The 22448-nt window shown below is 46.6% G+C and overlaps 1 protein-coding gene across 8 annotated transcripts in view; it reads left to right on the top strand.

The window, feature by feature from the left end:
• Positions 1-22448, top strand: part of PTPN13 (protein tyrosine phosphatase non-receptor type 13) — a 1030035-nt gene that overhangs the window by 443107 nt on the left and 564480 nt on the right. For 7 of the 8 annotated variants that reach the window (XM_078676288.1, XM_078676285.1, XM_078676282.1 and 4 more), the window contains 2 exons: positions 1325-1403; positions 12669-12891. In XM_078676288.1, coding sequence (XP_078532414.1) covers positions 1325-1403; positions 12669-12891 — 302 coding nt within the window. The remainder of the gene's footprint in view (positions 1-1324; positions 1404-12668; positions 12892-22448) is intronic. The other variant, XM_078676281.1, reaches the window with a different exon arrangement.

The following is a 22448-nucleotide window of genomic DNA, read 5'->3' as shown; positions in this document are numbered from 1 at the left end:
TGCTCATAATGAAACACACTACTAATGTATTCAAAAAGTCAGGCAGGCAAAGAACCAAAGAGAAGTTATTTGAGTAAGACCACACTGAGGTCAATAGCGGACGTTCGACTAGGTCAGAGCCCATTCCAAAAGCAAATTACTAACTGCTGTCAAAACACTCTGTCGACCACAAGCTGCCTACTTTCAGGACATGAATTTTACTTGGCCTCTCTTGGTCATTCTGAATTAATTATTTGTATTCTCAGGAGAACAACCTCATACTGTGTATCATCTTGGCCTTAGTTTCCTACGTAATAAATGTAATTGTTTTGGAAAGGTGTCTTTTTAAGTCTTCATGAAATAATCTGTACAATGTCCACTGTTTTCTCCTGGCTGGACCCCTTCCACTGTGAAAAGCTTCTGGGCTCAAACATTGGAAGGTTGGGAGCTCCATGAAAACAATGGAGTGCTCAGGGCTTCTAATGCCTGGTAGAAGCCCAGAGCATCAACATTCCTATGTTTGTTCACAGTCAATGCTGTGAACAAAGGGCTCACGGAGCCCGAGGGGGATTTCACTCCCCTCTGGCACCATGAGGCCTTTGTTTTATTTGTTAGGACATTCTGCCCTCAAGTGGCGGAATGTTATAATAGCCTTAGAGCCCTCCATATCTGGGCTATACCAGCATTAAAGTCCCGCCCCCTTGTTAAATGCCCTCGCCAAACGCTGGAGCAGGCCTTTATTGGCGGGAATAGCCCGTCACGGAGGGCTATAAGGCTATATTATGCAGGCACCGTGCTTCCGACTGTTCAGCTGTTGTTTTATTTGTGAGGCAGTTTCAGAAAAAAAAATTTCAAGTCGGTAACGTACTGAATTTTGATGGTACAAATCTAATAATTAGGTTTTATTAGGAGATCAGTGTTCAAGATGGCGATGCCCTTTAGAGACTGGGCCACAGAGCGACAAAATCATGAAAGTTTGTGTGTTCATCACAGATTGATAAATTCTGAGCTCCTAAAATCGTTTCTAGAATATTTGATGTGCTCAATTTCCCTCCTTACTGTAACTATGAACAGTTTCAAAAGCTGAATTAAATAAGGATGTTATCCAAGAAATATCAGGATTACACAGTTTTTATGTTGTATTTTTAAACGTTGGCTATGCTTTCAATCCAAGACTGTATTTTGTGTACCGGTGTAGTCAATACCGCTCTATGAAATGCATTTGCTTTAATCTCTATCTCATAACGCGGGTCTGTGGTTGTATTCTCTAATGCATAGTTGTGCAGCCAGATCGCAGTTGTGTGCCTCCTGGGTAACATTCTTTATTTACATTTCCATGTTTTAGGAAGGAAGGCCGATGGGTTAAAGAGATACGACTCGACTGGTGGTTTAGCAGGACATGCAGACACAGGCCAAAGACAGAGGTAAATAGTTTGACATTACACTGCTGTGCAATGGAGCACTATAACAAAAAAAAGAAAAATTGAGGCTCATTAGCAGTGTAAAGCGTTGTTTCTTTGACGTCTTTTCTGTAGCATTTCAGCTTTAGTTAGGAGTTTGTCTCCATGTTGGCAGTACCATATAATTCCAATCCAAGGCTCTTCTGTATGTAAGTTCACCATCTTTATGCGATCTGACTTCCTCGCCATTCACACATTATTCCTCCTTACTAATAACCACACAGCTTTGCCTCTGCTAGCCTTTTCTGTGTAGCTTACTAAGCTCAAGCACTATGATACATTCTCTCTTCGTATTTATCCAGTAAACCCACTTGCACAGGCCCGTCTACCTCAAACCACTATTTGCCAGTGACTCCAGCTAACTACACTTAAAGCACCATGACTCTGTTTCACCTCATCTGTACCATATACTTGCACTACATCACACTATCTGAAGGCACTAGTACACCGTGACTCCAGTTCATTTTACATACATCACTAACTGGCTCCTATAGCCAGTTTCCAACTCCTGCCCTACAACACAACACGACTAAAAGTTATACATGTTTATAAGTGTTTTATGTAGATTTCTGAACTTCATTGAGAATATCTCCTGGCAAGCTGAAAATATTTCAGATTCCCAGGGTACTCATGGGCATCCCCATTATTGCAGTTAGGAATGTACGGTAACCAGGGTCACTGGAATTATATGGCAATAGGGGGCCAAATTAGGCAGCAAGGCAAATTATGAAGCACAATACAGAACATCTATGGCTGTTGTGTTTCATTACAACTTCATTTTAACTCACATTAATGTTGTATGGGCTAAAGGTTTACCTGCTTAATCAACGTCTAACACCTAAATCTGCAACTGACAGGTGGCAAATGAACTTTGCAAAGGACCTGCTCCTACACCGCACCACGTGTCGTGCTTTTTAAGTAACCTTTGATTGGTTTGAGTTCGAAACATTCTTTAGTGTGAACATTTCCAAGATATTCAAGAAGTGGTAGAAAATGTGACTGCTGTAGTAAACTCATAATTATGTGGCAAAGGCCAGGAAAGTAAAGAGGCTATTCACAAATGTACAATTGCAATTCTTGCTATATACTCAAATCAACAACTGTTATCTCTCGTCGTCTCACCGCCATCTTTGCAAAGTATGCAGAATTTAAGTCTGTGATTGGCTAATATTTCGCCAGCTAATCATTTCTACACCTTTCATTCCCCCTTCACTACTGCTGCAGACCCTTTCTCACGAAACCTTGAAGAGAGGCATTGCAGCAGCTCAGTTCTGCCGGCAATCAACAGAATATGATATGTCTCTTGGTCTAAGAGCCTTGCTCAGCAGAACAGAGAGAGAATTTGAAATTTGAGCAGACATTGGCAGAAACGACCAAGGTCTGCCCACATTACTGCGCCAACGGATAAGTCTGTGTTTTACACATTAAGTCATTTTATGCACTGTACTCTGTTTTTAGTTGAAACATTGAAAGCAGTTTACAATTTCCCTGTATTTTCCTTGTCTTCTGTACAACCATAACCCTCAAAGTGCATACCCTATCTGTTTTAGGCCGTCAGTCACAAAACGTAAATGATCTGTGATGTTGCAGTTTCTAAATTGTACCCACGTTTATGAATATTGTTACCTTTGTCTGGAAACAATATTGTGTCTTAACTGATCTCCAAGGAGGGACTGGTTTTATCTGCCATTCAATGCTAAACTACCACAATCATTCCAATGTTGAGTGCTTCAGGTGCGAAGAAAGGATGCTTGACTCTGCAGCCATGAGGTCCTGGAGGCGTCGAGGATGACAAGGAGCCGGAGGGGAGCTGTCCCACGAAGGATGTCCAGTGCTGAGGGGTCGGTGTCCGGTGGGAGCACCAACAAGCCTTGGCAACAGCAACCCAATGCGGAAGATCAAACGGGTTACGGTCTGGACCAGCAAAGTCCAGAGGCCTCACCAAGCTATGGGGAGTCAGGGCACATCTGGAGCAACCAGGAAAGCCCAAGAACAATCAAGATGACCCTCAGGGGGACCCACAGGCTGAAGGACCAGGAGTCGCTTAGGGGACCTCAACCAAGACTGCAAAGCACCAGCCCATGGAGCACTCGGTACGAGGAGGCCAGATTTCTTTGGGGCAAATATTGCTCAGAGTCAGGACTACACAGACTCAAATGTAAAAGCTCAGGAATTGCCAACAAGCATATGCACTTGCAAATGGACGCTGTGCACAGGGTTTCGGGTTGCTCAGCCCCCACAAGGGAGACTGGCCTCAAGCTCAGTGAGAGGGCAGATCGACCTCAGCGACCTTCAGGAACCCACCTCCTGCTTTGCTGAAATCTTCGGAGTCCGCAGGAGCTCAGGAGCAGCGACCAGTCTGTTGCTCTTTCGGTGCCTGCTAAGCAGGGGAATGACTCCTCCACTCCAAGGGAGATTCTTCTGTTGTCTTAAGTGTTCCACAGGTCCTGCACGGAGTATGGATAGAGTCACTGCACCAACTCAGCTTTGGGCGGAAAAGGCTACGAAGTCAAGCCAAGTCGAAGTCCAGCGGAGTTCAAGGTGTCCAGACGGTCGAAGGTCAGCGGTTTCTTCTTGTAGAATCTTGTCCAAGTTAAATCTAATGTCCTGTAGCCAGTTAACCCATTTTATACCCACGGGAGAGGGCTGGACAGATTCAGGGGACCCTCCTAGGGGAGGGGCAGGACAGACGGGTGGCTACACCCATGTCCTTTGTCCAGTTTCGCGCCAGAGCAGGAGCAAATGGCTCCCAGAACTGATTTGAGATGGGCTATGCATAGGAACACCAAATGTCCCCCCAGTGCAGACTTTCAGGCACTCTCGGAGTGCACCCACCCAGCCCCAATACACTAAACCCTGTCTGGGAGGTGGTCACACCTCCACGTGACAGGATGCCTATTGTGCTGCCTTCCTCTGCTCGAACTTGCCTCAGCAGCAGGAGGGCAGAAATGTGTCTCTGGCTGGCAGCTTCCATTTTGTGCTGTCCGGGTCGAGAAGGCTGGCACCGGGTAGACCAGTGACCCCACGATGCTCGCTTCAGAAGGGTGGAATCATACCCCCACACTAGTTACTGGTGTGTAGGTATGATTCCAGGGTGTTTGATACCAAACACAATATGTTTCTATGCAACTGCTTTCGAGATAGCATTTACCACGAGGTTATAATGCTCCTCTACCTATATGTCCAGCTGAGTCACAGACAACACGAGATAATGGTCTCCAAAGGCTGCAGAGGGGTACTGCTCATGCAGGGGCACCCTCACATAAAACCCAGCACCCTGCCTTCAGGATTGATAAGGCCTGCTATAGGGGTGACGTATAAGTTTTAAGTGTAGTGACCATTAGATATAGTAAACCTATATCTAAAGTAAGTGAAGCAAGTACCATCTCACACAGGCTGTAGTAGCAGACCTAGAGTTCCATTTTGCATGGCCTCTCAAGGGTGGCATAATACATACTTCAGCCCACGGGTGGCCTCCGGGGTACCTATGCCCTGGGTACAAGGTGTACCATATACTAGGGACTGATAAGGGTACCCCATATCCAATCTGGAGTGTAATTTGGAGTGTATCTAAGTACATGTATGTCAATTTAAGGGAGAAAGCAGATAGGCTGGGGTCCTGATCAGGATCCCAGCCAGACTAGTAAAAAATACAGTGAGACATCAAGCAAAAAGTGGGGGTAACCATAAGAAGCAGATCCTACTTTCCTACAGTCAATTTCTATAGTGAAGTCAATTTCTGTAGGGATGTGGAGTAGTGCAAGTGTGGGTTCTGTGGTCAGAGACAAACCCAGAACCTCACCCAATAACCTGCCCCCCTCCCAACTTTGCCTGTCAGTAGTCTGGCTTCTAAAGGGATTGGAATCCGACAGCTCATCAAGATGAGCGATGTATGAATGCCGGACATGATGGAGTTGGAGGTAGCAGAAACACTGCTGCTTATTTAGGTGGAAGGAGGTTCACAGTTGGTCAAAGGAGAGCATGTAGGACCCCATCATTACATCCCCCAATTTAGAGATACTGATTAGATCCCAACCCCGAAACCTCTCAAGAGCTGTAAGATCACCCAAAGCTGAGTCCCTTTAGTTATTCACTTGTGCCAACCAATGTCCCGGAGGGGCGCGCCACCCCCCAGAGTTCCAATATCGAACTTGTCTCCAGGGGAAGTGAGGGCAGCATGCGGCCCCCATATAAATAGTTTTCAAAAGTGCACTGCGCCCATAGCCCATATTTCGGTTATCAATGCAAGATCTGACTGTGGGGAATAAAGCCATAAATAAATCACTGCAAGGTGCTCAGCTCTATTGTATGGTTGTATGTCGGCCACCCCAAATCGCCATCGAAGGAGACATGTAACATTTATTCAAAGTGATTCTAGAGGCCTCCCTATTCAAAAATAATCCCATACACATTAATGTAATATGTTTAAAAAAGGCATGGATAATGTTGTGGCGGTAGTTTTGCAGCTGATTTAGATGGCACAGTAGAGACACCATTTTGAAGGTGGCAACCTGACCCATAAGAGAGAGGGGCAGGGGATATTTGTGGTTCTCTTCAGCACAGACCAGCACCGGGTTTCAAGGCTCTAGCCTGTATGGTAATAATTGAACGGAATACAGTACTCAAAAGATTAGGATTCTTGTTCTCCAAGCACCAACCTTCTAGTTAATAGGAGCAGTAGTAGTCACATTATCAGGTCTTTGATATTATGGCCGACCTTAGGGCAGAATCAAGGCATAAAAAGGAGAGCCGTCTCAGAAGGAATGCAAAACCCTGCAAGATGTATTTTTAAAAGTGGCAAACAGAGTCCTCTGGGTTTTAATCCATTTTTCAATATAAATGTGGATTTGTTTTTCAAAGTGTATCCCTTCTATCCATTGGACGCTCAGCTATACTTTGCAAGTAGAGCGCGACTGCTAGAAATCCAATAGTGGTGTTTCAGTTCTTTGTTTTACGCCAGTAGTTGGACTTAAGTGGTCTCTTTCTGTTCCTAAAGTGTCCAAAAATGGTGTAACAGTAAGTATTGGTATTTCCCTTGGCCTTGGAGGACAGGAATTATACTGGGGAAGTTGGATGGTGGTCTTGGAAAGACCAAGGCCAAAACGCAGGGTGATAAACCGACAAGAAATCTGTGCAGCGTTCCACATGGTCGGCTCAAAACTTTGAGGGAAAGGTATCATTTTGTTGGAAATTTGTGGGCTTAGCCGTGTAGACCCTGGTCTCGGGGTTGTGATATCTGGATGCATCCACCTGTACTTCTCAGCACTCTCCCAAGATGCATTAATGGTGATGTGTGCCTACAGCACGATTGTTTCCAAAGACATGTGGAGAGGTTGTTGTTTGAGGTTGTAAAGCAGATTTAAAGGCTGGTGAAGAGTGCAGTCGGGCAGAGGTTGTCACTTTATGTTAAAAAGCACCATATGAAAGATGACTACTACACGTTTGGAGGATTATAGGGAAATCTCACATATCACAGGAAACGGAGTTCTATGTAGTCAGGCAAAATGTACAGAAATCCAAGGGAATTGTGCAAAGAAGGGTGACCGTTTTTATTGCTGACAAGGAAAGTAGAATTTTGCTCATTACATGCTTTTATATAATACTATGTACAACAAATCATCTGCCTTTTTATTTCTGAACATGAGGATACTCAGTCTACCGACCTTGGACAGATGAAAGGCTGAGCCTGCCACTGTCAAAATACACATTTGTAACCTTGAGATGTGTTCTAGGCACAGCCATTTCAGGAGCTTCGTTTTACCACTGAAATGTCTTACTGCTTAAATAACAACCTTCTCTATTGCCGAGGACTTCTTCCATTCGAATCGGTTATAATGATATCAGCCCTAAAACTTGACTTTCATCCACGGCTACCGCTATACAAGATGTTCACAAATAAAGCAATATTTTACCTTTGTATTTGAAGTATGCCTCCTGCAAAATTCCATTGTGATGGATGCACAGTGTATACTCCACTGCCTTGAGGCACTGCGCCTAAAGTCAGGCCAGGAGGGATTTTTCAGGTCTGACAAAACTTTACAAATAAATAAATAAATAGTATTAGAGCCAGCCGCCAGGAGTCCAGCATTCACTTCTTTGGTGCCATTGCCACTAGCAATGCAGAGTTGAACCAGGCTATGCAGCCTCTTGTGGGCAAGGTACAGTGATCGTTTTGCCACTAGTAAGCCACGAAATATTCTCCGTCCGATTCCCGTTCCACCCTGCTAAATTGGCCATCTTTTTCTGTAGGTCTTACATGAGTCATTAACTTTTCCCCTAGTAAAGAAATCAGGGCAGTGGAGTCCACTGGTGAATAGAGCACCTTGGTATGTATCCCATATCAGTCAGGAAAGAATGCAGTATAATGATTAAAATCTGAAGCTGGGAGAGCAAACACCAGAAAGCATCTGGGTTGAACTTCTAGGATTGGTAACTAAAGTAAATACAAATGTCTTCAAATATTCTGGGGTGATGGGTAAGAGGAGAGGCGGGGAGTTGGCAGGATAAGAAACAAGTTTTTTTCCTGAAACGCAGGTTTTAGAGCTATTCAGGTTTAGTGTAATTTGTTAGCAAAGCAGGATTTTCCAGAAATGTCTCATCCTTGTTTGCCAGTTGAGTTATTAGGTTTCTGTGGCACGCAGCAAAGAGTTTTGTCCATTGGTGCAGCCACACCTCTGAAAATGAGGTGTTGTTTGGCTCAAAGTGTTCAAACAACCTGTTTATTTGCGTCTGTTAATAGCTACTTATTATTTTGAGGTAACTACAATGGGAGGATACGTTGAAAAACACCTGTCCTACGTGGTGGATATCTTTAACATCAGACTACTTCCCAAAAAATAAAATGCTGTTGATGATCACATATGGTAAAAGGTTTACCCTTTTCTTTGGAAGTGTCATTCTGAAGAAAGTATGTTCCTAAAGATAAGACAAAAATTAGAGTCTGGAAAATTGCGCACAAACAGAATATAATTGATATAATAATAACAGCTTAAAAGCAAATGGCTTTGAATCAATGGACAGACATTTAAATGAACATAAATAAGGTATGTTGGGTTCTTAATTGGTTCCCATGTTTAAATCAGATGTTGCTATTGATAAGTACGTGTGGTAAAAAGGCAGAAGCTGTGTTAATGGACTTTCAAAGGTCTTGAACAGGGAGAGAAATACATGTCCAGCATCCAGCGTGCTGAGTAACACATAAGTGAACATAGTGTATTGTAAAACATAACTTTTCCATTTGGCAAGAAACTGAATGTTGTTTGGTTTTCTCTTATAAAAGTAAAAGTGGTTCCCACTGTACTTATTGACTGTCATGTTCCTCTCTTTCTAGTGCTGGTAGTTTTTTAGGTCTGGCTTGAGAGCGCTACAGTCTACATATTGTATTGTTTCCAATTCTTTATACATAGACATTTTTGGCTCCACCCACTTCAGTATTACCCACTCACCAGCTTTTGGCTATTTTGTTGTATCATTCTGCCTTCCAGGATGGGCTTACACTGGAATTCATGAGGGGCCATTTACACCTGAAAAGTAAACTTGATCATCATGCTGTTTGTCACATTCACTTATTTCATTCTTGTGTGAATTTTATAGAGAAAGGTAGCTGCTTTTGGCTGTATCGCAGGACAGACTTTAATGTCATACACAATATGTGTGCTTGCAACGCATGAGAACAGCACTGGTTTGATTACCTGTGTTTACATGCATTGACACATCGAAGCCAGACTCACGAGCTTACCTTTCCAATGCTTGTTTCTTTTATGTTGGCCTCCTTTTTAGGTTGATCCCACCAGACAGCTCAAAATGTCTGGTTTCGGATGACCTGTTATGGGCTTACCAAAAATGTACAAGGGTTTGCAGTTTACCTGTTTGACTTCGTAACACTAATTTGATTGCTTCTTATTCAGTGACTTTCCTTCACCCAACTTGCCCTTGTATTTGTCACTTCCGTGGTGCATAGTCTCTTCACAACGTCTCTGACTGGCTGGCCTCTATTCCTCCACTGCTCACTTTTAGGGAACGCCTTCATCTTTGCACAACTCCTCAATGAAAGTGGATGTGTTTTCCAGCTCTCTCCTATTTCGGCTGTGCCTGAATGCCCCGTACTTTATTTATTTATTTTACTTTTGGCCACGCTGCACGACATCTTGCCAATGTTGTACAGCATTGTCAAAAGACATTTTCAAAGTTAATAAGTCTAAAAAGTGAGACCTATTGGCTTTGCCAATGTTTGATTTTCTTAACGTTGCATTTTAGTCTTCTTCATTTTTGTAATTTTGCAGCTCGTTATAGCTTGCTTCTCGTAACTTTTAAGGATATTATGGCTAACTTTTTCTTGACAGACTTTTGTTTTTTCTGACATTTTGAAGAAAGATTTCTTTGTGCTGCACTTGTTGCCTTCGGTAGTTGGTGTTTGCAGAGTGGCATGTCCTATGTGTTTGCTGCCTTCTAGCTAACCACGAGAGAAAGCAGTCAAACAATTAACGGATCTTTATTTCCATGACAATTAGAGAGAGCAAGGTACCATTTCTTGCCTCCCAACCCATCATGCCACCCAAAAAAGTACTTTGTTTCAGGCAAAAATAGCTTTTCATGTATTCATTTTTGTATTTTTATTTTTGGAAGAGAAGAATTTACAATAGGTACATTGCCAGCTAGAAACTGCTTAAGTTGCCATGTGCATGTTATTGTAAAGTACTGCATGATTCCACGACATAGGTGTATGCTTATGCACCAATATATAGTACCCAAGGCGTGTCTCCACCAAATTATTTTGTGTTTAGTCCACTCGTCATCCTGCATTTCAGTTTATTAGTTTGTTACCAGTTAACTTCTCTGACTTTTGCATAGATAGTTATACACTTAGTTATAGCCATATACATTCATTAGTAGCATGTTTTGTTTTTTGTCTTTGTTTATGTGTTTATTTAGCTATTTCTTCCAGACGTTTGAGAAGCACTAGCTTTGGTGGCTTATGGGGGTGGGGTCGCACACTACTCACACACCGGTGGTGTCGCCCCTAAGGACTCTGGTCAATGTAGTAAAGTGTTCGCGATGCATCATCTTTCGATCTTCTGCTATCTTCGCTGTCTTCGCCATCCCTGGACACGTGTTTCGGGGTATCACCCCTCGTCAGCAGGGATAGGCCGTGTACTGGGGTTGCCGATGGCTGCCAATATCTGCCAGGTATAGTACCACTCAGGCGCGTAGGTGCGGGAGCTTTGGTGGCTTGGCTTGGTTCTATTGCTTGTGGAATGGTTTGTGTCACCAGGGAGGATGTCTCGAGGTGCTCCTGTTGTGGTCCTTGAGGAGCAGTCCTCTTGTTTAATGTGGAGTACATTGGATCAAATAGTTGGAATTGAGTGAATGTGTTGTACGACCTTGTATTGCAAGGTCTTGTGTTATAGATATGTGGCTGAGTATTAATTGTTTCCATTTATTTCTTCATATTATCACTGTATTGTGAAGTGGATGTATGACATTACAACGCATGCTTTTACCACGCATGCTGTTACAACGCAGTTTTTACAACGCATGCTGTTACAACGCATAGCACTTTGGGGTGCTGGATAGTGAATAGTTTAATTTACTATTCCAACTCCAGTCCCCGTGGATAGTAGGGAAGGTGTTGGATAGTAAATTAAAACTATTCCCTATCCTAGAGCTCCCCCAGTGCAATGCGTTGTAATGGTTTTGGTTGTAAAACCTGCGTTGTAAAAGTTTTGTTGTAAAGGATGTTTCCCCTGTGAAGTACTTACACTCGTCCATTTCTTTCATTGAAACCAAATCAATCTTCTTTTAGCATACTTTCGAAATATAATTATTTGAGAATATAATTGCCTGTTTAGAACCTAGTAAGTCTTATTTAGAACTGTTTTGCAGAAGCTGAGGTGTCCCTTTTCTTTGTGCAGTATTTAACCAGGAACTTAAATGATCAGTGTAAAACAAGCAAGGTGTCCTTCCAATAAAATTGAATCATCAGTAATGACTAACATTTGCATATATTTATGAGTTAATTTTGATGAAACCTTATAACATTACTTAAAAGCATTATATCTCATACAACTTTTGCCTGCTCTTCCCTCTCCGTAGAGGCTTCTTGTCCAGGCGACGTCTTCCTCTAAGCAGATCCCTGACTCATTCCTCCTTCTCTGGAGAAAGAGTCGAAGAGGATTGAGGCAATATGGAAGGAGGTTTCTCTTTGATAGCCTTGTCCTTTGTTTTACTAATGCAACTTGCCTCTTAACTATTTACTCCCATGCCCTACGGGAGATAGCACATCTGGTTGTCCAAAAATTTCGGGAACATTTTTCCCCAGTTTTGCAGAAGTTGTTTGTGATGGGCAAGACACAGCCAAGCATATCCCACTCTCTGGCCTGGAGACTGTAGGTAAGGTGGCGTAGTCCACAGGCTGTTCCATTGCTATGTGCCACCATGCTTTCCACTGGCTTTTCAATGGATGTATAGGTACATTTTATGGACATACCCTTCAATGGATCTCGCCTCTTTGGCGGGAAGGCCAAATCAGCACAGGTGCACTTCAAACAAGATCAATATGTGGCTCTGTGCTATCAATATGTGGCGCGGTGCCTGCCGCTTTGTAAATGCAAATGAAGGGGGGTACCACAGGCACCCCCCGTGTGCACCCCGCACCTCTCCTTCACTCTGGGGACCCGCAGTGGGCCCCCAAAGTGAAGACCGCATGCCTTTCTGCCGCCGCGGAAAGGCACCTACAGACGCCCATCATAATATGGCTGGCGGTGTCTGATAGACACGGCCACCATATTATTCCTTTTCCGCCCCGGCCGCAAGGCGACCGGGGCAGAAAAAAAGCGGACGGTCTTTCCGTCCGCTGAGGTCCCCCCCCGCCATACTAATATGGCGGGGGGGAAAACTAGTGTGGATGTCGGGCGGATTGCCTCCGCCAGGCCGGCGGTGGCTACCGCCAGCCTGGCGGAGGCAAGCCGCCCGACATTGTAATGGGCCCCATAGTCTCTGGTTATTGAAGAAACATATGCATTTTGGTTTCTGTAAACATATAGTTTTCAGCATGTTTTTTGCTTTGTTGTAATTTCAATACATCGCATAATTTGCCTTTTTCTGTTAATGTATTTTTTTTTCCGCATGATAAACGGCAGAAGGGATGTTGCTGACTTTTTTGTTTAGGTATGATACTTGTTGTTTCCTCCCTCACATAAACATCTCCATCTTCTCTCCCTCTCATCATAGCAGACAATACGAAACACCACCCGAAGGGACCCTGATCAGCCAAGAAATAATGAAGAAGCGACAAGAGGAGGAAATGAAGCAGATGCAGGCAAAAGTGGCTTTGCGGCAGTCTCGACTCAGTCTGTACCCAGGAGAGATCATACGGGCATCCATGCTGGATATCACCCGGGATCCTTTAAGGGAGATGGCGATGGAAACTGCGATGACCCAAAGGAAACTAAGGGTAACTATAATTTTTTTTTATTATTGGTGCTTGGGGTTCTGGAAGGAGCTTAAATAAATTCTACGTTTGACTGTCACACATATTTTAACCATGGCTTATTAATGATAATTTTTTTCAAACAATTATTCATATTTACTCCGGTTTTGGAAAATGAAATCTGCACCAGCCTTTGCTTTGACTCAAGATCAACAATCTGTGATTGCGGACAAAGCAAAAAAGGAAGACAGCAGACTATTTTGCTATTAATAATGTATTAGAAGCAGTTATAAAATAAACAACAGTAGCCAATCAGGGGCCTCAATTAAGGCACCAGCCAGTGCAAATTGGAGTAAGAGGCTAGGGATAGTGAAATAACCATTGTGCGAACGATTGATAATGTAATTTCATTGCAATGTATTGGTGGAACTTCAACATCATGAGCTCAAGATAATTCTAATGTGCTAGCAAAATTCCAGAATATTTCTTGCATATTGCAGAAGTTGCACACCGTCTTAAATGATGGAAGGAATCGAAGGTACACTCGAACTACCAAAGGCAGAAAGGAAGAAATACTTAGCATAACCCTTCGTACTCCTATATTGTACTAAGCTCACATTACAAAAATCTCAGTAAATCTCCTAATTGCATACCTCATTAGTGTAAACAATATGAAGTATCCACTATGTTAACAGGACCTTTGTCCTGTAGAGACCACAACACCCACTGAGGATTCACTCTCCTACAGCAGGACAAAAAGGAGGCCACAAGGTTGTACTAGATCAGTCCACATCCTCCTAACAAACATTGGTAATGCACCAGTTTTGCATATGTGATGATGGTTGTATTTATCAGTCATCGCCCGGGATGAAGGAAAGAACTCCCTGACAAATAACACAGGAGTGGAGAGGCTGTGGTGCAGCTGCCAGAGCGGTTGACTCGAGAGCTGAGGATCCCGGTTCGATTCTCCATGGTGCAACATCCTGTGATTCTATACAAATCACTTTCTGGGTAATGAATTGCTGTATAAATGTGCAGCAAGAGTAAAAAGCAAAAAGAGGCAAAACGTTATGAAAAAATTGTTCCAAAGTAGATGTTAACAGTATTTTGGCCACGGGAAACTGATAAGAGAAGCAAGCATTGGTAAATGCAGAAAATATGCTACCTCCAATAGAAATGGAGGAAAAGTAAGTGCCACACACAGGAACCAATGAGAAGCCAGGAAAGAGAGGAGGCGTAATATAAGCCCCTTTTATGTTTATATTAAAAACAATAGATTTCTCAACGCTGTGCAGGCAAAACCTAAAAAACAATGCCTCCAGTGCATAATCTTTGTAATACTCCAGTCCAACATACTAATGATTATTAATCTTACTAACATAGTGTAGACCCCATGTTCTTACTGCTTATCCGAAGTTTGTCAAATTCAATTTAGCAGCAACCTGTTTAATCAATTTGCAGACTTATTATGCATTTTTCCATACCTAAAAGGTTTTCAAGCATGATCATAGAGGAAACCCATTAATATTTCAGGGGTATCTTAGGTCAACCAAGTCATTATAGCACAGACATCCCTAATCTATCATTTAAGGTTCTAGCCAAAGCAATCCTAGTTGTTGTCCCTTAACAGTAGCCATCCCTACAACAAGGAGACAACCATATAAGTCTTTTTTTTTCATCATATCATTGATAAAACAGAGTCTAGTTACCATTACCGGGCTTCTAATCAGATCACGCCCATTCCTTTTCAACATTTCATTTACCCTTGTGCCTTTATGGGCATACTATGGGCCTTGTGCCTCAAACACATGGGGCATGGTAAAAACGTTGTCTACCTTTTTTTTTTTTTTTTTTTTGGGTTATAAACTTTTATTCGTCATCAGTTCACACACACAGCTTTCCGCCTACAACCCTGGGGCCGGCAGCAAACTAGGGCTATATCAGTACATAGAACAAAACCAACTTATAAAGGCAACGCACCGTCAACCCGAGGGTCCGGTGACTCAAGTCGTAGAGAGCACGGCTCAGTTGATTTTCAGAACATGCCGACTCCCCCCGCCCCGCTCCCTCGTTCCTGGGAAAGTGTGGATTGATGGCTGCAAGGAAGTGGGAGTCCTATCGTGTAGTGTGTGTGTCTGCCAACGTAATCCGAGCCTAACATAGCTCCCGCAACAATCCCGCCCAACCTCGCCCCTCCCCCCCTGACTGCCTATGTGCCTGCCAATACTGCTTCCCCGCCGTCTCAGTTCCGTGTGCCACCCCGCCCACAACTACGTCAGATCTGCTTCATCCCCACCCACCGGGTTCCCTCATGCGCCAGGCCTCCCCGCTCTGTGTGTATTCCAGTGCAAGTGTACCTAAATGTCCTGTGTCCCTTCAGCATCCCCCCGGGTCCCAGACGTCCTGCCTACTCTCCCGCTTGGACTACAGGGTACTGTGTATCTAATCATCGGAGTTCGCCTCCCCTTCCTGCCGCTCCTCCGTCTCCTCCCAAACTGCATCCGCGGTATCCTTAGTGGAGTTGTAAGTCAGATATAGGTCCCAAAAGTTCTTTGGTCGACTAACAGGGGGTTGGAGTTCACTATAGAGCTGTGACTGGGTGCAGCTGTACAGCATATCCCTGGCCCATCTACGTTTGGTTGGAAGCGGGCCAAGCATCCAACATTGCGCCACCGCGCGTCGAGCCATAAGTAACCCCATATCTGCCAGGCGACGTGTCGCCGGTGGGAGAATCCTGGTGTGTCCCAGCAACGCCAACGCGGGGTCGACTGGGAGCTCAAACTCAAGTATTAGTCCTAGTTCTAGAAAAATGTCTTCCCAGAATTTGTTAATTCCCGGGCAGGACCACGCCAGATGTATGAAGTTCGCCACCGGTGTATGGCAGCGCTCACATTCAGACGTCTGTCGGAGCCCGTATCTATGCAGGCGTTCCGGAGTGTAATATACTCGTTGTAGAAATTTAAAATGTATAAGTCTGTGCCGGGCATTAAGCGACACTTTTTTAGTATTTTGGCAGAAGTATTTCCACATTGAGTCATCTATCTGTATCTGGAGGTCCTGCTGCCATGCCAATCGGGCTTTCGAGGGTGGTTGTTCCCTGTGATACTGTCCTGCCTTGTATAAACGCGAAATCAAGTTGCTGGAATATGGCGTTTTTATAACGTATGTCAGCTCTGGCAGCTCGGGTGGTTCCGCCATGGTCGGTCCCAGCAGGTCCTTAAGCGCTGCGCGGACCCTATGTAGATGAAAACGGTGCAGTAACGACACTGGGGTCCGGGAAGTGGCGACCTGTTCCCAGGAAACCACCTTCCCGTCCCTGAACATGTCTCCCAGCGTAAGTATACCTAGTTGTTTAAGGGCGCGCGTGACCCCCCGCTCCCGCAGCGGCGCCAGCCACACGGCCCAATCTATCGGAACAAGGGGGGAGTACAGTAGTGCGTAGTCCTGTCTCTTGGCCAAAGAATGCCATGCGTGGTTTGTCGTTGTGATTGAGTCCAGACATCCTACCCCGCGCGTGGCCGCCTCAAATACTGTAGCCGGGGGAGGGAGGGGGTCCGTGAATAGAGTCTCGAGGATCACATGTGGGACGTTACGATCCCCGTGTATCCATGTATGTAAATGCGCCGCTTGTGCAACCCTATAGTACCTTTCCCTGTCCGGGGCCCCTAGACCACCTTGTTCATACGGGAGCATTAGAACTTTCCATTGGACCCTTGGTTGCTTACCTCCCCATGCCAACCTTGTGAGAGTCTGAGTCAATGTTCTGAAGAAGGCCTTAGAGAGGTTTACCGGGATGTTGTTAAAGAGAAACAAAAATCTCGGGAGCACTACCATTTTCATTAGCGCGATGCGTCCCGACAGGGACAACGGCAATTTACACCATCTGTCTACATCTTCAGTTATCTTAGTGTAGGCGACTCCATAATTTTCCCTCACTAAGATGTCCGGATCCGGGTGCAGCTGTATGCCCAAGTATCTAACCGGGTCTTCTGACCACTGTAATAGGTAATCCATAACAAATTTACTCGTCACCGGAGTCAGTGAGAAAGCCACCGATTTGGTCCAGTTCACCTTCAGACCAGACAATGCTCCGAACTGCACCACCTCCCTCAGTACGGGGGAGAGGTTGAGCTCTGGGTCTCTGGCGTACAAGAGCGTATCGTCTGCGTACGAGGAGATACAGATCTTGTAAGTAGGGAAACTAATGCCCTCATGACTATGGTATTCCCGGAGCGCACACGCTAGGGGTTCTGCCACTAGGGCGTATAATAACGGTGAGAGGGGACAGCCCTGTCTGGTGCCTCTGCCTATTGCAAACGCTTCCGTGACCCTATCCCCTATTCGCAGTCTGGCTGATGGTTTATAATACAAGGCGCCTATCATTTTTAGGAAGGGTTCGCCCAGCCCCAGCTTTCTGAGCACTCTTGACATGAAGGGCCACTCTACGGAGTTGAACGCCTTCTCCATATCTAGGAATACAGCCAATGCCTTGTTCTCTGGCTTCACATGCTGCATCGTCCCTAGGACTGTGCGTATGTTGTATGTGAGGTTCCTAGAAGGGATAAAGCCGGCCTGTTCCGGGGCCACCAGTTCCGTAGCGAGTAGTGCGAGTCGCGTCGCAAGTACCTTGGCATACAGCTTCGCGTCGACATTTATCAGGGACAGGGGTCTGTATGAGCCGCACTCAGTGGAAGGCTTCCCTGGCTTAAGGAGCGTTATAATGAGAGCCCCTCGCATGGTAGCAGGCATGCTGCCTTCCATGCATATGTCGTCAAAGAGTGTGGAGAGGAAGGGCACCAACTGGTCTTTAAAGGCCGACAGTCAGCCCATCAGCACCTGGGGCGCTACCGGTACGCATGCTATCGAGCGCCTCAACTATTTCTTCCTTTTGAATGGGCATCATGAGGAATTCCCTCTGTGAGTTGGACAGCTGTGGCATTTTGATATAGCTTAGGTAATCGTCAATTGCCTCTTCCATTCCCGTTGACCTAGACTCATAGAGAGTGGAATAGTACCGCCTGAATTCCCCAATAATCTGCTCTTCGTCCGTGAGGACCTCCCCCATACTGGACACCAGCTCTCCCACCATTAGTTGACGTCTTTCGCTTCGGACTATTTTGGCCAGGAGGGAGCCAGGTCTCTCACCTTCGCCATAAGTGCGGGCTGTGGCGTATTTACCCATATGTTGCACTTCCCTGTCTGCCTCTGCGTTATATTCTGTCACCAGTTGCTTAATTTGTTCCAGGGCTTCCCCCTCAGGCTCCACCCGCTGTCTCTCTTCCAGTTCTGATAACTGGTTTTCAAGATGTTGAAGTCTCTGCCTAATGGATTTCAGGACACTGGAGTGTTTGGCCATGGCTATCCCGCGCACGTAGACCTTAAAGGCCTCCCATAGCGTCTGGAAGCTGTCCACAGAGCCCACATTGTCCTCAAAGAAGTTATCAATTTCGTTTGCGATCTCTCCTCGAAAGACCTAATCCAGTAGAGAATACGGGGGGAAGCGCCACGTAAAGGGGGGGATCCTGTGTACCGGTGTCTCCAGTATCAGGAGTAGAGGAGAGTGATCAGATAGCGTGCGCGGCAGTATCAAACAGTCCCTTACACTATTGGATAGCTGTTGTGATGCAAGCCAGTAATCTTTTCTGGTGTGGAGTGCGTGATAAGCGGAATAGTGAGTGTACCCCCCTCTGGAGTGATGCAGACTGCGCCACACATCCAGTAGATCCAAGTGCACTAGTTCAGTCCGGATTACCGTGGCCGCTGCCGACAGACTCCTGGGGGGTCCCGCAGACCTATCCAGGTTTGGGTCGAGTACTAAATTGAAATCCCCTCCCCAGAGCATATTCGAGTAGTCATACAACTTGCACTTCCGGGCCAACTCCGTGTAAAGTTCAGGGGAGTCATAGTTCGGGCCATATACATTCACAACCAATAGATCATGTCCCTTACCCCGGCACCTACAGAGTAAGTATCGTCCTTTAGGGTCTGTTTCTAGAGACGTCAATGTGAGTTTGGAGCGCGGGTTGACCCATGTAAGTGTCCCCCTTGAGTGAGTGGTGAAGCCCGCCGCTACACTACAGCCCGCTATTCCTCTTTGTGACAGCATTTTGCTGTTAAGGGGTAAATGAGTCTCCTGTATGAGAGCGAGATCTATGTGATGTCTACGCAAATAACTAAGGACCTTACGCAGCTTCCTAAAGTCATTAAGGCCCCTAACGTTCCATGTCAGTGCCCGTAGGTGATCCAGTGCAGTGCTTATCTGTGGTGTATTGGCTTCAGCCACAACCTTGCCGGTCGGTGTGAGTATTGAGGCAATTATTTAAGAGTCTCAGGCGCCCCGATGGGGCGAGATCGAGCAGACAGTGTGGCGCGTTAGCGGCAATAGTGTACTCAATGGAACCAGCCCAAAATTCAGCCATTAGCACAATCGCAGTCAAACAAAGCAACAACATATACCCAAATACAATCCCCAACATTCCACCCGCCACCCACAGCAGACCCACCCCAATTTGGCCTTGCAGGTCCCCATCCCACCCAACCCTCCCCAGCAACAATTCCAACAGTCCCATGTGCATTACGCTCGGGGGCAAAGGTAGCAAGCTAACTCGTCCTCTGCGCCCAACTCTCAACTCTAGTGCCCAGCCCCCCTCCCCCGCCCTGCACCACCAGCAATGCATCGATGCACCAACCTGTACACCTTTATGGTTATTTCCCCCGATTCACCGTACTTGTCCCTTCCGCCCCTGCCCCCCCACAGGTGACCCTCACACTCCACCAGCTACTAACATGTCAGGGGCGCTCAGAGCACATGTTATCAAAGATCAATGCACAGAGTAGTCCGTCCCTATCCCAGGACCCTGGCCCCACTTATCTGTCATATCGTCCCTGTGGGTCTCACCCCCGAATCCAGTTCCCTCCAGTCTCTAGGATTACAAGGTCTGCATCATAAGTTCACTTTGCTCCAAGCGTCTCACATCCAGATCACTCCTGTTCATCTAATTGACTTGAATCTGCTTCCTTCTGGTGCTCGGCTTGTCCGTCTTTCTTCTCCCTGGCCCACGTTTTCAAGGCTTTCTGCAACTCTGCTGGGTCCGTGAAGATATGTGAATGGCCCTGCCTATTCACACGTAATTTGGCCGGGTACAACATTGCATAATCGAGGCCCATGTCTCTGAGGCGTTTCTTGTGAGGGGCGAAATGCTTTCGTGCCTCCTGCACCCTCGCTGTAAAGTCTGGGAATATGGAGATCGCCGACCCCTCGAATTGTAGGTCCCCTTTGGTTCGTGCCAGCCTGAGCGCCGTGTCTCTGTCTCTGTAGTTTAACAACTTCGCTATGACTGGACGGGGAGGGAAACCAGGTTTGGGCTGTGGGCCAAGCGTACGGTGCGCGCGTTCCACGACAAACATTGCCGAGAACACTCCGTCACCCAGGAGCGTAATGAGCAATCGTTCTATGAATAGTTCCATTTTCCCCGTCTGGGTGGTCTCCGGCAGGCCAATGATGCGGAGATTGCAGCGACGGGACCGCGCCTCCAAATCCTCCGTTTTATCCTGGAGTGTTTTGATGAGTGTCTCCGCCCGCCGCCTCGCCGTGTCCAGGTCCGTTTGGGCCTCCTCTACCTCTGTGATTCGGCGTTCAGCCATATCGTGCCTCTCCGTGTGTTTATCGAGACGTTCCGCCATGCGGTCCATTCTGTAGGACATGGCGTCCATCTTGGATCCCAGCGCCGCTATATTCGTCTGGATATTTTGTTCCATGGAGCGGAGCATAGTTTTTATGTCAGAGTTTTCTTCCTGCGGCTCCCCTGTGCTCGCCTCCTCGTCGCGCTGTGCCAGGGGACTCTGCACGGGTAACCGCCTCTGTGAGAAAGGGAGCTTACTCTGGGTCCTGTCCCCTTTCCCCATGTTTGGCAGCGTCCTGTGGTTACTGTGGTCCACAGGAGACTAAGCGCTGGTAAAAAATGGGCTGCCGTTGCGCAATCAATTGTCCCGTTATCAGTGATCTTCCCAGGTTTCCCAGCAGGAGAAAGTGGGGGTCAAATCGCTACTATCACACCCGCTCGCCCTCCTGACGTTGTGGAGAAGGAGCCCGTCCGTCCCGCCTAGGATGCGGGGTGCCCCATTCTGCGTCTACACTGTCCGCCTTCGGATGCTAGGGCCTCGCGGGCTTGTCCCCCGGTAGAGTAGCTGGTGCAGGCACAGGGCGAGCCGGGCAGCGGAGCAGGTCGCTTCAGGTGCCGCCGCCGTTACCGTCGCCAGGCCCCCAGGTGCAGCAGGGTCCCGAGCCGGCGATCCACCTGGGTGGATGTGATGAAGGGGGGAGGGTAGGCCCCCCCAGTCCCAGGGACCCGCTGCGCCGCTGCCCTCTCGCCGCACGCGTCCCCCGCTCCGCGCGGTGTCACTGCAGCCTCCCTGGCGCTCGGCTCCAGTCGCGGTGAAATGTCGCCGTTGGATTCCCTTTTCCCCCCAGCGGGTCAGGCTCACCGTCTCAATTTGGTCCAGCTGTGGTAGTGAGCAGCGGCCTCCGTTTGCTCGTTATGGCGCCTGTCTCCCTCCGCCGAGTCCGCGGCAGCCCGGTACAGGATAGTCGCCCCCGGGGGGTGCACTCATTTTCCCCAGCCGCACGTGTCCTCACGCACTCCGGGTAACGGTTCCACTAGAGGCCGCAGTCTGCGGGCCTACTCGGCGCTCAGGATAGCGAGCCAGCAGCTGCCGTTTGGGGCGACGGATATCCCTCTCCGACGGATCGAACTGGTCACCAGTGGCTCCGCTAGCCGTGGGGGTGTCGGGGGCAACGAACAAGCGTGGTTAATGCAGTATCGAGCAGGATTTTTGGTGGCGCCGGCGGAGCTCGGGAACTACGCGGACATTCTCAGCGCCTGCTAGCTCCGCCCCCCACGTTGTCTACTTTTAGTCACTGCTAAAAACAGTCCATCTCATAATGTGTAGGGCAAACCATGCTAGGAACTTTGCCCCCTCCTATCTTGGTTAAAATAAATGGCTATCGCCAAATCAAGTCTCACTGTAATTTGTTAACCCCTAGTGCACCATACAGCCCGTACTCTCTAAATAACACCACCCACCTGCAGTGGAGTCATATTGAAACCGAACCTGTCCATGTGCTCTCTTCGGTTAAATGGGGGCTGCCGCCTCATTGTAATTCTATCTCCGATGTAGATTACTGGTAAGTAACCAGGTGCTTAATTTGCCTATGCTAAGGGGAAGGGTTAATTGTAGGTAAATTACTGCCTCTACATACAAACTATGGTTGAGAAAATCAAACTGACCTTTTTTGGCAATCTTACAGATTGTTTAGGTAAATAATTTAGAATGGAGTATACTGTATACCAAGTTAAGACCCACAATGTGCATCTTAATTTGATTTAAAGACTTTTGATTCTGGTGTGCTGATTTAGTGTAAATTCAAGAGCTCAATAGTTCTCTATAAGGGATTTCAAATGTTTTGATTCATAGTTTGGGGTAATATGTTGTGTTTTCGTTCCTCAAGTGACACAAATATTTAGCACTGTCTTCTTTGTTCTCTTCTGATGTCTTAACCTATGATGGGTCTGCAACCAGTT

The sequence above is a fragment of the Lissotriton helveticus genome, chromosome 2_1 (genome assembly GCF_964261635.1).
Source record: "Lissotriton helveticus chromosome 2_1, aLisHel1.1, whole genome shotgun sequence".
Taxonomy (NCBI): Eukaryota; Metazoa; Chordata; class Amphibia; order Caudata; family Salamandridae; genus Lissotriton; species Lissotriton helveticus.
Note: the sequence above shows the minus strand (reverse complement) of the source record. Positions and strands in the feature narration are given on the sequence as shown.